This window comes from Anolis sagrei, chromosome 9, assembly GCF_037176765.1.
Source record: "Anolis sagrei isolate rAnoSag1 chromosome 9, rAnoSag1.mat, whole genome shotgun sequence".
NCBI lineage: Eukaryota > Metazoa > Chordata > Lepidosauria > Squamata > Dactyloidae > Anolis > Anolis sagrei.
In genome coordinates this window covers 23373717-23388951 of record NC_090029.1, presented here as the reverse complement: position 1 = coordinate 23388951, position 15235 = coordinate 23373717, and the positions used below count along the sequence as shown (strand labels likewise).

Genomic DNA, 15235 nt, shown 5'->3' with positions numbered 1-15235 from the left:
ATATTATTGATTTTTTGGTTCGTGCATCTTTATGTTAATGCATCCCAACTACATCAAGTACAGACACCTGAAAGAGTTTGTATTGTTCCCTTGGTTAAAACATTGGTACAATTCTCCCTTCTTTTCCCAGGTCCTGGAAGGCACATTTGTTGTCTTTGCGCGACAAAACAGAAAGGTGCTATTCTCCCTATTTGCTCCCCGAGAGTTCCTTGCTTTGGTACCAGTCCTTTCTGCACCCAGAGCACCCAGACCATGCAACTCGTGAACTTTCTGAGACATCCCTTCTTCAAGATGCTGCTTACGTCCTTTCAGATTCAAGAGGGAAGGGAACGGCAACCAGAAGCCAAGGAGATAGACAGTGGAAAAACATATATTCGGGAGATCCAGAAGATGGGGTGGAACTTGAGTGCAAGTCGGTGACAGGCTTCAGTGCGTTGTTTACAATCTCGAGCGCGAGCAAAGGACTGACTGTTGTGCTGTGGGATTTGGAGACTCGGGAGATGGTGCATTCTCATGTGGGGAAGAATGCCTGTTTTGTGGAATGTAGCAGAGAAGAGCAGTTGTGCCTCATCCTTTCAGGTGAGCATCTTTCTTGTCACTGATAACCTATGGCTGCAGCTTAATGGCATGAAAGTGATTTGAGGATGTTTCCTTCAGTTCCACAAAGCATTGGAAATCTTGACATTGTGGCATGGATGTGAAGAACATCTCTCTCTGATTCTCTCTGATTCCTTAGAGCCTGGTCTCTCCTTGTTTCTGTTTGGCTTGACTCAAGAGGAATTTTTGAACCGCCTGATAATCCACGGAAGTGCAGGCACTGTGGATTCTCTTTGCCGTCTCAATGGATGGGGAAGGTGCTCCATTCCTATACATACTTTGGAGGTAAATTGAACCTTCAGATTCTACTGCTTTCTGGTTTTAGGGGGACTTTGTTGTCGAAGGCTTTTGTAGCCAGAACCACTGGGTTGCTGTGAGTTTTCTAGGCTGTCTGGCCATATTCCAGAAGCATTATTTCCTGACATTTCACCCACATCTATGGCAGGCATCCTGAGAGGTTGTGAGGTCTAGGCAAATGGGGTTTATATGTCTGTGGAATGATGTCTAGGGTGAGAGAAAGAACTCTTGTCTGCTTGAAGTAAGTGTAAATGTTGCAATTGGCCACCTTGATTAGCATTGAATGGCCTTGTAGCTTTGAAGCCTGGCTGCTTCCTGCCTTGGGGAATCCTTTGTTGGGATGTCTTAACTGGCCCTGATTGATTCTTGTCAGGAATTCCCCTGCTTTTTGAGCACTGACTGTCCTGATTTTAGAGTTTTTAAAATATTGGTAGCCAGATTTTGTTAATTTTCATTTTCAAACACAAATCAAGGAACCTGAAAGGCACTGCAGACTAATTCAACCTGAGAACTCAGCCATAGCAGAGCACCTGATGAACCAACCTGGACACAGCATATTATTTGAGAACACAGAAATGCTGGACCCCTCTAACAACCACCGGGTCAGACTACGCAGAGAAGCCATTGAAATCTAGAAGCATTATGTGGACAATTCAACAGAAAGGAGGAGATTATGAAAATAAACAAATAGCCGCCCTGAGTCCCCTTCAGGGTGAGAAGGGCGGGATATAAAGGTTGTAAATAAATAAATAAATAACTATAAAATTGGGACAGTAAATAAAACAACACTCAAAAAGCAGGGGAATTCCAGACAAGAATCAATTAGGGCCAGCTAACACCTCCCAAACAAGGATTCTCCCAGACAGGAAGTAGCCAGGCTTTGAAGCTGCAATGTCATTAAATGTTAATCAAGGTCGCCAATTGCAACATTCACACTGGCCTCAGGCTTGCTTTGTTTCCAACAGACCACTCAACCTCTGAGGATGCGTGCCATAGATGTGGGTGAAACGTCAGGAGAGAATGCTTCTGGAACATGACTGGACAGCCCAGAAAACTCACAGCAACTCTTTTGGGAGACTGCTTCTTGCAATCTCTGGAGTCTCTCTCTTTAAAAAAAAGAATCTTCTCTTGGAATTGACTTAACCCCTTCTGTGGCATTTCTGACTCTGCTTCAGCCAGTCTCCCATTGCTGAAGCAGAATTGTGAGAGCTTCTGGGAGAGCCTTTGTTGTTTGACAGGCATCCTGTCTTTGTTTAGACAGGTCTGGAGAATCGTCAGTTGGACACCGTGAACTTCTTTCTAAAGAACAAGGAGAACCTTTTCAGCCCTTCGCCATCTTGCTCAGAGCAAGACCAGCCAGCAAGCGTCGGGACGGAACTGTACTTGAAAAGTCAGTGAAACTCTGGGCACAAGACATTGGGAATGTGATTGTGCCGGGGCGAGGTTGAGATGGAATTAATTCTGCACAAAACCACATTGAAAAGAACAGGAGCTCTGTTGGGTGGCTGCTGGATATGGGTTGTGCCCTGTGTTTTCAGATTGTGTTTTTTCTTTCAAAAGGTATTTTCTCTGTTTTATTTTTTTACCCGTTCTCTTGCAGGCATGAAGGAGTTGAGGCCAGCTTTGGACCTGTTGTGTATGGCAATCCAAGAAAGTGATTTGGAAGCGCAGAGCAAGCATTTCTCCGAGCAGTTGCTGAATCTCACCCTGTCTTTTCTCAACAAACAGCTTTGTGAGATTTTTGTGCATCGAGAAGGTAGAGCTGTTTGCATGTGAATAGCTATAGTGTTTGAGTCAGCCTGTCATTCTGCACTCACCATGAAACGTTCCCATTCCTTGATTGATTCCCTTTTGCAAGCACATGCGACATATACATGCAACGTGTTAAATCACAGGCAATGAAAGAAGAAGAAGAGCATATGGGTGTTAGCCCAGTCACAATGTTGTGAGGGGTGGTTTGTGATCCTATGCTTGTACAAAAGGTGTTTTTCTTAGTCCCCTCTCTCAGTGTCATGAGTGGATGAATGAATGAAATTGTATGATTGACATTGTATGATTGATTGACATTTGGCTAAGGGGCTATGAAGACTCGCCAAAGCTGAAGACACCATCCTCAGAGAATTGGGACCTGGGAAAAGGGCATTATGGAAGAGGGGAAGATAGCATTAACTTGTGTCATGAAAAGTGCTGCTGGAGGAAATTGCTGATGATAACCAATCTTGGAACTTCTGGTTTAAATAGGACAAGTTTACATGTTCAGTGACCATGACTCATTAAGGGCGGTTCCACGCAGCCCTTTAACTCGGGAGCAGTCACATTATAAAAACGTAATTGCACCGGGTTCCATGCCACACACCCTCCAGAAAATGTGTGCTTTTCTTGCAGGGTGGGGGTGTCCACATGCACAGCAGGGCACTAGGACAGAAAACATCCCCCACCCTAGAAGCCCTAAAAAGTAAAAAATAACCAGCAACCATTAGGCTTTGCAGCATACTTCCTGGAATGTACCATTATATGTACATTGTACCATTATATGTACATATGTACAGGAGCCCAGAAGATGCAAGATGGGTGTATGGATAGGCTGCAGGGAAGTCCCAGGACTCCCCATGGGCCTGTCCACACAGGGCGCTTCCAGACAGGCCGTTATCCCAGAATCATCCACATTTAAAAAACATGGATGTTCCCAGAGGCCCACCTACACATACTACAGTAAGTGCGCTCTTTCTGGGGTGGGTGTCCAGATGTTATCCTGGAACTTCCCGGGAGAACACCCAGGCACTCTAACCCCCTCCCCAAAAAGCCCTTTAAAAACAAAAGTACTTACCTGGCCTCCATTAGACACGCCAGGAGAGCTCCAGCATCTCTCTAATGGAGGCCTGGTAAATACTTTTGTTTTTTAAAGGGCTTTGGGGGGCTTTTGGGGAGGGGGTTGGTATTCTCACAGTTTTCTGGGCTAATTTAGCCCGGAAAACTGTGGGACTACTGTCTGGAATGCAGTCCAGACACTAGAAGGTGCGGAATAAACCCACTATCAATTAATTCGCCAATATCAAATTAATTCCCGATTTGTGGCCAATTCATTTGGGTTTGTCCAGGAAGTCATATGGACAGCCCTCTTTTTATTGCAGAAACTCCCACATTAGAGGGGCTGTCTAGATGCTCCCGCAGAGCCATAGCCCATTAGACCTGAGTCTTCCACAAAGGTGCAGGTGTAATGGGCTGCTTTGTCTCGAATTAATCCTCTTTTACTGGAGGCATCGTTTGGACACACTCCATTTTGAACCAGGAGCTCTTGGGATAAAGGTACTGTCTGGATTGGCTCTAAGTTAAGGAAGTTAAATGCAGTGGTTCCTTAATTGAGGAAGAAAAACAACATCTGTCCAGAATTGATGGAGCATCAGCAAGTTTCAGTTGAGTAACAAGTTGTCAATCAATCGAAAACAACAGCAGCAGAAATGCTACATAAGAAGACCCTTTTCTCTTCCAAAGTGTGGCAGATCTGGGAGGAATACAAACTGTCCACCAGCCTCCTTCCAAGATGGGCTGAATGAAGAAGAATATGGTGAGAATGTAATATGATTGAATGAATGTGGAGTGAATGCAGAATATATATTTCCCCTTTTTGTCTGTGTAATGAATATTGCTATTATGAAACCAGTACTGGGTCTGTGAGCCTACTTCTTTCTCTGAAAGTCCCTAATGTAATCTTTCTCCCTAAAAAATGGATTGAAAAGCATTTTTAAGGTTCAAAAAGTATTTTTGACATCATGATGGGTCTTCAGGCATCAGTTCATCCGGATGTGCCTCTTGCTCTCCCCAGAACTGGATGACAATCTGGACAGATGTGTTGAGATGTTAACCAGCTACATCACCAGACTCCGGACATTCATGATCAAGTTCCCTCCCAAGACAACCAGTGCTGTGACCCTGCTTTGTGACCCGGAAGAGGATGTGCCCCCAATAGAGGAAAGCCATGCGTGGGAAGCATTGGATACAGAGGTAACCAGAGCTTTCGTTTCAACTCCTGAGATGTAATTGACCCAAAACTGTCCAGTTCCTCATGTCAGATCTTTAAATGCCATTATTAAAATATCTATGTAGACCATTCCCCATCTAAACCTTTTCTTGAACTTCTCAAGAATCATAGAGACCCCATGGGCCATCTAGTCCAACTCCCTGCCATACATGAAAAGCACAATCAAAGCAACCCTGATAGATGGCCATCCAGCCTCTCCTTAAAAGTTTCCACCACATTCCAAAGTAGAGAGTTCCACTGTTGAACAGCTTCTACAGTCAGGAAATTCTTCCTCATATTCAGGTGGAAGACGGCATTTGATTTTTAGGATGTTTTCAAATGGTGGGGAAAAACTCTTTGCTTTTTTTTTCTCCAGAGGATTGTTGTGGAAGCCATATTGAACAACAAGTTGCCAGAGGCTCAGACTTTTTTCCGTCTGACTCGCAACCCTGCGCAGCAGCTCAAGGAGCTGACCCGAATTGGGCTTGATCTGGTTTATAAAAGCCTTTTGAAATACGACATAAAAGAAGCTTCCAGGCTCTTAAGAAACATGGTGAGTAGAAAATGTTTGCATTGGACGTGGGTGTTTTGCTCTGTTTGTGTCCATGCAAAGAGAGGGGTGGATTGGTCCTTACAAGGCAAACAAGTGGTCATTGGCTGATTTTAGAAATTCATAATGTACCTTGAGCTGCTTTGTAATTTGATGTATCTTTCTCCTCTTTGACCATGTTCTGCTTAAAGATGGGGAGAAGGGGAGACTGATTTAGGAGAAAAATATTTCTGAGCATGATCCAGCAAAACCTATTTTAAACTCATTTGGAATTACTATGATTATTTTTATTTATACCACCCTTTTTATTTCCCCCAAAAGAGACTCAAAGTGGCTTACAACTATTTAAACTCTCCCCCTGCCCCAGAAGTAGTTTGCTCCTGCCATAAAGCCTTCCTTTATGCAAACTTTGTGTAGTAATAATAATAATAATAATAATAAATGTTACTTGTAATCTGCCACTCCTAGTGGATTGAACAAGAGGACAGCAAAGTCCAAACACATCAACATAAAATAATACAATAACATACATACAGTAGATCAAAACACACCATTATATTAAAAAAACATTTTCTGACATTATATATTTATTTTACTTTTGTAAGGGTTTCAATGTGGTGGAGCAACTGCACAGAATATGCTTCTATGTGACTGATCAGCATGTCCGGGACTACTTGGTGAGTGCAGGAAAAACTGATGTTTTCCTGTCCGTATGTATAATTTTTTGGGTGTAGCCCGACGTTTGTGTGTTTCACTCCCTTAATACATCAAAGCCTCAGTGAAGGCTGAGCTGTCTCTTTAGTAGCTGGAGCAGAAATCCTGAATGGATGTATCATTGTTTGTTACAATAAGCAAGGATGGGATAGATATCCATGCTCTGGTTTCTCCTGGCCATATCTGTGATTTCATAACACCCCTCTCTGGAAAGTTTGCATTCTCCTACAGCTTTTAAAACACATCCCGTTTTGATCTGACTCCCAAAGGTGGAGAGGCTTCGAGAGGAAAACGGCTTCTCTGATGCCGAGAAGGAAATGATAGACTTTGTGCATCAAGTGGAAGGTGTTTATTCCGGAGCTTTTGAGGAGAATAGAGAGAGTCCAGCCCAGTCCAGGTAATGCATATTTATCCAAAGTCATGACTGTGCTGAGGACTTGTGCATGGATTTCTGGATTTTTAGCTTATCTTTGAAAGAGTGGGGGCCTGGTTGTCTCTTGCTGCCAGTGTCTGAACTAGGGAAAGGGATGAGACATTTGTCCTTCTCACTCATTAGTATTATTTTACTGACACAAAAACACAATATGTCACCGCAGACAAGATTATTATTATTATTATTATTATTATTATTATTATTATTATTATTGACACAAAAACACAGTATGTCACAGCAAACAAGATATATATGCTGGATATTATTATTATTATTATTATTATTATTGCTATTATTATTTTACTGACACAAAAACACAGTATGTCAAAGCAAACGAGACATATATGCTGGATTTCGTATCACAAAATCACAAGTTGAACACTTCCCAAGTGTCTGGGAATGATAGACTTTGTGCATCAAGTGGAAGGTGTTTATTCCGGAGCTTTTGAGGAGAATAGAGAGAGTCCAGCCCAGTCCAGGTAATGCATATTTATCCAAAGTCATGACTGTGCTGAGGACTTGTGCATGGATTTCTGGATTTTTAGCTTATCTTTGAAAGAGTGGGGGCCTGGTTGTCTCTTGCTGCCAGTGTCTGAACTATGGAAAGGGATGAGACATTTGTCCTTCTCACTCATTAGTATTATTTTACTGACACAAAAACACAATATGTCACCGCAGACAAGATTATTATTATTATTATTATTATTATTATTATTATTATTGACACAAAAACACAGTATGTCACAGCAAACAAGATATATATGCTGGATATTATTATTATTATTATTATTATTATTGCTATTATTATTTTACTGACACAAAAACACAGTATGTCAAAGCAAACGAGACATATATGCTGGATTTCGTATCACAAAATCACAAGTTGAACACTTCCCAAGTGTCTAGGACTGTGTGATGTATTTTCAAATGATGTGCACAGATCCAAGTAAGGTGGCCTTTTGCAGTTGACAGATCGTGATTTTGTCAATGTATATTGTTTCCAAATGCCAGCTGAGATCTTTTGGCACGGCACCCAGGGTGCTGATTACCATTGGGACCACCTGTACTGGTTTATACCAGAGCCTTTGCTGTTCGATTTTGAGTTCTTAATAACGACTGAGTTTTTCCTGTTTCTTTTCCTCAGTGCGACTGTCACCTGGTATTGCGACATCAATAATCCAAACTTTTTTCTTTTCCACAATTGTGATGTCTGGTGTATTGTGTTCCAAAACTTTGTCAGTCTGGATTCAAAAGTCGCACAGTATTTTTGTGTGTTCATTTTGCACTACCTTTGCAGGTTTATGATCCCACCCTTCTTTACTACTGGCAGGTGGTACTTGTGCCTTTGTTTGTAGTGCGTCTGTGCGATTTTCTTGCAACAACTGAGGATATGATCCATGGTTTCATCAGCTTTCTTGCACAGTCTGCATTTTGGGTCATCAGCTGATTTTTCAATCCTGGCCTTAATTGCATTTGTTCTGATGGCTTGCTCCTGGGCTGCAAGAATCAGGCCTTCTCTCTCCTCCTTAACAACAACAACAACAACAACAATAATTCTTAGCTGTCTCTCCTTGTGGCTCAAGGTTACAGCATAATTAAAATGCATAAACATTGTAAAAATATATAAATACCGCTATTAAAATGTATTTCTATAAAAGATACACATTAAAACATATATCTGTAAAATACATATTAAAATATATAGAACAGAGATTAAACATAAGACATCGAGTTTAAAATTCATGCTTAAAACTGGCTGTGTAGGTCTTCTGCTGGAAGAGATAGGTGTTTAGATTGTTTTTAAATTCCTAAACCACTGTAGGCTCTTCCAGTCTAATGCTGGAGAGAACTCGGTGCTAAATTCTGGATATTCTGCAGTGCATTCCTGTTCTCTTCCTTTCTTATAGAAATGTATGTACTTACGCATGTGATGTTTTTGAACTTGAGCTTGAGCTTGATTTCCTTTGGGACCAATCACTAGATGTAAACATTTGAACCTTGTGAAACTGTTCTGTTTTCATTTCTAGGCATTGGAGGAGAGAACAAGACCTTTCTATTCACACCGATGCTTTAGACACCCTTTTGACTTGCGACGAAGACAGGGTGCGCAAAGGAGAACATAAGCTGATGCTCAACTGGACCCAATGGTGGGATCAGATTGCACAAGAGATGATTCTTCTCCCCAAACGATCTCTTGAAGGTAGGAAGCATTTCCATACTCTACTCTAAAGATTTATTTATTTATTTATGACATTTATGTGCCGCACTTCTCACCCCGAAGGGGACTCAGAAGAGGCTTACAAGAGATATATATATACATACAATACATTATATTATTAGCATAGTACAATATCAGTGTTATATATTACTATATTGTACTATACTATTATATTGTAATATTATTAGTAATATTACATGTAATATAAAATATATAATTATAATATATTATTACTATTATATTGTATTACATTATAATATTATAAATATTGAGTGTAACATTGGAACGATACTGGAATGGATTATGACTACGAAATTGACTATGACCCCAGGATTTCGACGAAGCGGATTTTTAGTGTATGTTATGTAGTAGTAGTTTGGTATGTGTTGTCGTGATTTGCTGTACACTGTCTTTTCCATGTTGCTGTTCACCGCCACGAGTCGCCCTAGGGCTGAGAGTGGCGGTCAATAAGTGCAAATAATAAATAAATAAATAAATAATAAATATTATATTATTAGCATAGCATAGGAGACAAGGTGGAACTGTCCCCTGCCTCCCCCCCCCTTCACTCTTTTCCCCCTGTATAGTATTTATTTATTTACGACATTTATATGCCGCCCTTCTCACCCCGAAGGGGACTCAGAGCGGCTTACAAGTAAAAAGTAAATACAATATATTATATTATTACCATAGCACAATATTAATATTATATATTACATTGTACAATAACATTATACTATAATATTATTAGTAATATTACATTTAATATAAAATATATAATTATAATATCATATTATTAGCATTATATTGTAATACATTATGATATTATCAATATCATATGTATATACATTATATTATATTATATTGTATTATATTATATTATATTATTATATTATATTATATTATATTATAAGCACAGTGAAGGAGACAATATGGAACTGCCTTTATGGCTCCTATCTTCATTCTGATCTCAGAGCAGCGGATGGTGCTGGTATTCATATGTGATTCCAAATTAGGAATGTTTTATTTGGCTCTGGTAGAAAGGAATGTCGTTTGACATAGGTATTTGCCAGTGTGTCACGTACAAGCATTCACACTGATGACATGTATTGGATGTTTGAAAACGCAGAACTCAAGTCATGTAAACCGGAGGTGCTGTGGATGTATCTGTCCTCTTGGCAGGACTGGGCAAATATTAGTTCATGGATGGCAGACTCCCAGCAGCAAGAAAGGAACGCAAAATGGCCCCAGCTAACTATCGAGACCATAAACCAGAGCACGTTGTGCAGTCCCTACATGCAAAATGAAATCTTGGATAACCTGGCCAGGTTTGTGCCCTTTTCATGGGGATTATTAGTCATGTAATGTTTTATTTGGCAACTCCATCGCTTGCTTTGCGTGCAACTCTTGCTCTGTTTTGTCTTGCTTAGAAATGGGACTTTTGTGCCGACAGAACTGGACAGTTTTGAATGCCTCCTGCATAGGCTGACCCTTGTGGGAGGAGTGATGCAGAATCCACACCCGGTCCCACGATACACATCTCCAGATGGCAGGGATTTCCATGGCCGTTTCATCCTCTACTGTTTAGAGCATGGGCTGGATCATCTTCTCTACACTTATTTGGACTACTATAGGTAGGAACGCATGTTCAGAGATCGTTGTGTGTATCTCCTAGAGCAGTGGTTCTCAATCTTCCTAATACCACAACCCCTTAATACAATTTCTCATGTTGTAGTGACCCCCAACCATAACATTATTTTTGTTGCTACTTCATAACGGTAATTTTGCTACTGTTATGAATCGTAATGTAAATATCAGATACGCAGGATGTATTTTCATTCACTGGACAACATTTGGCACAAATATCTGATACGCCCAAATTTGAATACTGGTGGGGTTTGGGGATTGATTTTGTCATTTGGGAGTTGTAGTTGCTGGGATTTATAGTTCACCTACAATCAAAGAGTATTCTGAACTCCACCAAAGATGGAATTGAACCAAACTTGGCACACAGAACTCCCATGACCAATAGAAAATACTGGAAGGCTTTGGTGGGCATTGACCTAGAGTTTGGGAGTTGTAGTTCACCTACATCCAGGGAGTACTGTGGACTCAAACAATGATGGATCTGAAACAAACTTGGCATGTATACTCAACATGCCCATATGTGAACACTGGTGTAGTTTGGGGGAAATAGACCTCGACTTGAGAGTTGTCGTTCTTGGGATTTATAGTTCATCTAAATCAAAGAGCATTCTGAACCCCACCAATGATAGTACTGAGTCAGACTTCCCACACAGAACCCCCATGACACCTTCCTTGCGACCCAACCAGGGCTCCTGACCCCCAGGTTGAGAAACACTGTCCTCGACAAAACATTGAACTCGTGAAGCAAAGATCCCTTCATGTGTCTCTCTCTCCAACTTTCCCGCATTGGTTGGGAAAGGAGAGTGCTTCCTTTTCCTCTATGGTGCATGAAACAGATACTTGGGAAATGAAAGCACTTCGTTTTTCTCTATGGCGCATGAACAGATGCTTCCCCTTCATTTTTTCCAGTTTATATCCTTCAAACTGCTCTGTTTTAAACGATAAAGCCTTGCACGAAGCTCATCCGTGGTTCGAATTTCTAGTTCAGTGCCGGAGCATTGCCAGCAGCCCTGAAGGTAGGACCCTGTGTCGGTAATTTGGTTGCATTTTTAAAATGTCCCTAATGCAGTTCTGGTGGAATAGAGAGGATGATGAGTCCTCAGACTCCTCAGGGGGAAATCCGCCTCATCTGGACCTGCCTTTGCTTTTGGGGTTTTGTGAGCGGAAATTACTTTTTATCAGTGTTGGGGCCAGGAAATGTAAGGTGAGTGTCATAAGGAAGAAGAGGTTAAAGAGTGTTGAGGAGGAAGAAAAAAAGAAGTTAAGAGTGAAGGAATATGGGAGAAATAAGCATTGATTAGCACCAAGACGGTAATAGATTTGGGTGAGAGGTGAAGAGAAGCGGCTAAGAGGGAAAGGCAAAGGGCCTGAGGCTGTTAGGAATGATGGGAGTTGAGGTCCAAAACACATGGAGGGCTCAAGTTTGCCAATTTCTGCTTTAGTTCTTCTGCAGAATTAAACTATTTGTATTTTTAATCTTTACATACTTACTTACCTACTTACTATATTTATATATTTTTATTTATTTACCATATATACTCGAGTATAAGCCAATCTGAATATAAGCCAAGGCACCTAATTTTACCACAAAAACCGAGAAAACGGATTGACTCAAGTATAAGCCGAGGGTGGGAAATGCAGCCGCTATGGGTAAATTGCAAAATAAAAATAGATACCAATTAAATTACATTAATTGAGAAATCAGTAGGTTATATATTTTTCAATATTTACAAAAATGGTAATTTGAGATAAGACTGCCCAACTCTGATTAATTGATTGTTTACCTTCTTCAATGTAAATGTACTTACGTATCCTTCCAATAATAATAAAGAGAGTAACAATAAATGTAACAACAATAATAAAAAGAGTAAAATAATGAATGTAGCAATAACAACAATTATGCAGTTAGTTTTTTTTGTCGTGTCAGGAGTGACTCCTGGTGTGAGAGAATTGGCCGTCAGCAAGGACGTTGCGCAGGGGACGCCCAGATGATTTGATGTTTTTATCATCCTTGTGGGAGGCTTCTCTCATTTCCCCGTATGAGGAGCTGGAGCTGATAAAGGGAGCTCATCCGCCTCTCCCCGGATTTGAACCTGCGAGCTGTCGGTCTTCAGTCCTGCCGGCACAGGGGTTTACCCCACTGCGCCAAATAATAAATGTATAATAATAGAGTAAAATGATAAAGATAATAATAATAAATAGAATAAAATAATGAATGAAATAATAATAATTATTATTATAATTATAATAATAATTATAATAATTATAAGAACAACAACAACAGAGTAAAATAATAAATACCCTTGTCTCGAGTATAAGCCAAGGGGGACTTTTTCAGCCTAAAAAAAGGACTGAAAAACTAGCATTATACTTGAGTATATACAGTATTTAAAACTTTTATATCCCGATCTTCTCAACCTCCGTAGAGCGACTCAGACCGGCTTACAGCAAGGATTCAATGCTAATAGTACAATCTAAAAACATCCTATAATAACAAGTTAAAATACATGATGATTAAAATTACAAATAAGCCAAATCACCAAGATAAAATCATGTCCAACTCAGTCTGTATTTGTGGTCGATAACTTTGTTCTGTAGCCGATTTCAGCCATTACTCTGGGAATGCTTCCTTCCATAGCCAGGACTTCACCAGCCTCCTGAAGGACAGAAGGGAGGGGGCAGATCTGATCTCAATCAGGAGAGAGTTCCATAGCCGAGGAGCCACCACAGAAAAGGCCCTGTCTCTCGTTCCCGCCAGATGCGATTACGAAAGTGGCGGGACCGAGAGCAGGGCCGCACCAGAAAATCTTAATTGTCTTGATGGTTCATAGGGGAGAATACATTCAGACAAGTAAACTGGGCCGGAACCGTGTAGGGTTTCATAGGTGAAAACCAGCACTTTGAATACCGTCTCTCTCAGCTTGCAGTTGACTCGGGACTGTTTACAATTGGTGCCAAGACCATAAAATGCAATTTGAATACAATAAAAACAGCTGGATAATAAAGCTATAACAAAATCAATAAAAACATGAACATTAGAGTCTCCTGTTAAAAACATTGTCCAATCACATTGTCTAATCTCCTCATTTCTAGTCTTTGATTGGAAAGTAAAGGGACTAGAGATATTGGTGCATCAACACCAGCTTGATCTGGTCTTTGGAGTTGCTGGAGGTGTTCCTCTCTGGACTCTTGGTTGGGAGTTACAGCCTTTTAAGACCACTGTGTGTGAATGTCTCTGAGTGAAAACGCTATCGGCGTGTCTCCTTCTCTTCCCCAGATACAGCGTTGATTTTCCAGGCCAGCCTGGCCAATGCCCAGATCCTGATTCCCAGCAACCAGGCCAGTGTGAGCACTATGCTGCTGGAGGGACGGACTTTGCTGGCTCTTGCCACAACCATGTACAGCCCAGGAGGGATCGACCAGGTGAGCAGTGGGGTATTTGCCTGCCCATGTTGGCCAATGGTCCAAATTTTTTTATTCTTTCAGACGCGGAACAGAAAAGCTCATTCAAAAAGGTACCAATTTTCGGAAGGCACGCAAAAATGAAAGCGGGGGGCTGACAAATGAAACAAACCAAACGAATTGCGATTCTATACAAATGCACAGGACTAGTATCTATACAAATAAAAATGTAATGTTCATTTGTGGGATTAACATAACTCAAAAACCACTGGACAAATTGACACCAAATTTGGACACAAGACACCTAACAACCCAACGTATGTCCTTCACTCAAAAATTGATTTTGTCATTTGGGAGTTGTAGTTGCTGGGATTTATAGTTCACCTACAATCAAAGAGCATTCTGAACCCCACCAACGATGGAATTGAACCAAACTTGGCACACAATTCTTTCATGACCAACAGAAAATACTGGAAGGGTTTGGTGGGCAGTGTCCTTTGGTTTTGGAGTTGTAGTTCACCTACATCCAGAGATCACTTGGGACTCAAACAATGATGGATCTGGACCAAACTCTACACGAATACTCAATATGCCCAAATGTGAACACAGATGGAATTTTGGGAAAATAGAATCTTGACATTTGGGAGTTGTAGTTGCTGGGATTTATAGTTCACCTACAATCACAGAGCATTTTGAACCCCACCAACAATAGAATTGGGCCAAACTTCCCACACAGAACCCCCATGTGGGCCACAGCAACGCGTGGCAGGGGACGGCTAGTCTATAAAAATAAAAATGTAATGTTCGTTTGTGGGATTAACATAACTCAAAAACCACTGGACGATTGGCATCGTATTTGGCCACAATACATTAAACCAATGTATGTCCTTCACTAAAAGAAACCCAGAAAAAATTAACTGGAAAGATCTTAAAAACCCCACAAAGCTAAATGACTAAACAGAGCATGCATTAAAAGAACACCCCCCCCCCCCACAATCCTTTTTATAAGAAATAAATAAATAGATAGCATCTATAATAATAGCTATATATCTTTAATAATAGTATTTGTGTCTATAATAATAATATCTATATATCTTTAATAATAATATTTGTGTCTATAAGAATAATATCTATATGCCTAAAGTAATATCTATATGTCTGTAATAATAATAACAATAATAATACCTATATAACATCTCTGAACTGGGTTATATGGCAGTGTGGACTCAGGTAACCCAGGGCCCTTCCACACATCCATATAACCCTTTGGCCTCGAGGAGACTGAAATGGGCTTATATTAGGTTGACACTTTGCTGCTTCAGTTGTGTATTGATTGCTTAGAAACCAGTTCTACCTCTT

General features: G+C 40.5%; 1 protein-coding gene across 1 annotated transcript in view; it reads left to right on the top strand.

Annotated features, from left to right (window-relative positions):
* Window positions 1-15235, top strand: part of SPG11 (SPG11 vesicle trafficking associated, spatacsin) — a 48009-nt gene that overhangs the window by 7318 nt on the left and 25456 nt on the right. Inside the window, exons 6-18 of the mRNA XM_060755410.2 lie at window positions 131-579; window positions 737-882; window positions 2152-2284; window positions 2495-2650; window positions 4718-4896; window positions 5289-5465; window positions 6068-6139; window positions 6446-6573; window positions 8637-8809; window positions 9957-10155; window positions 10258-10461; window positions 11384-11490; window positions 13752-13897. Of these exons, the coding sequence (XP_060611393.2) occupies window positions 131-579; window positions 737-882; window positions 2152-2284; window positions 2495-2650; window positions 4718-4896; window positions 5289-5465; window positions 6068-6139; window positions 6446-6573; window positions 8637-8809; window positions 9957-10155; window positions 10258-10461; window positions 11384-11490; window positions 13752-13897 (2269 nt within the window). The remainder of the gene's footprint in view (window positions 1-130; window positions 580-736; window positions 883-2151; window positions 2285-2494; window positions 2651-4717; window positions 4897-5288; window positions 5466-6067; window positions 6140-6445; window positions 6574-8636; window positions 8810-9956; window positions 10156-10257; window positions 10462-11383; window positions 11491-13751; window positions 13898-15235) is intronic.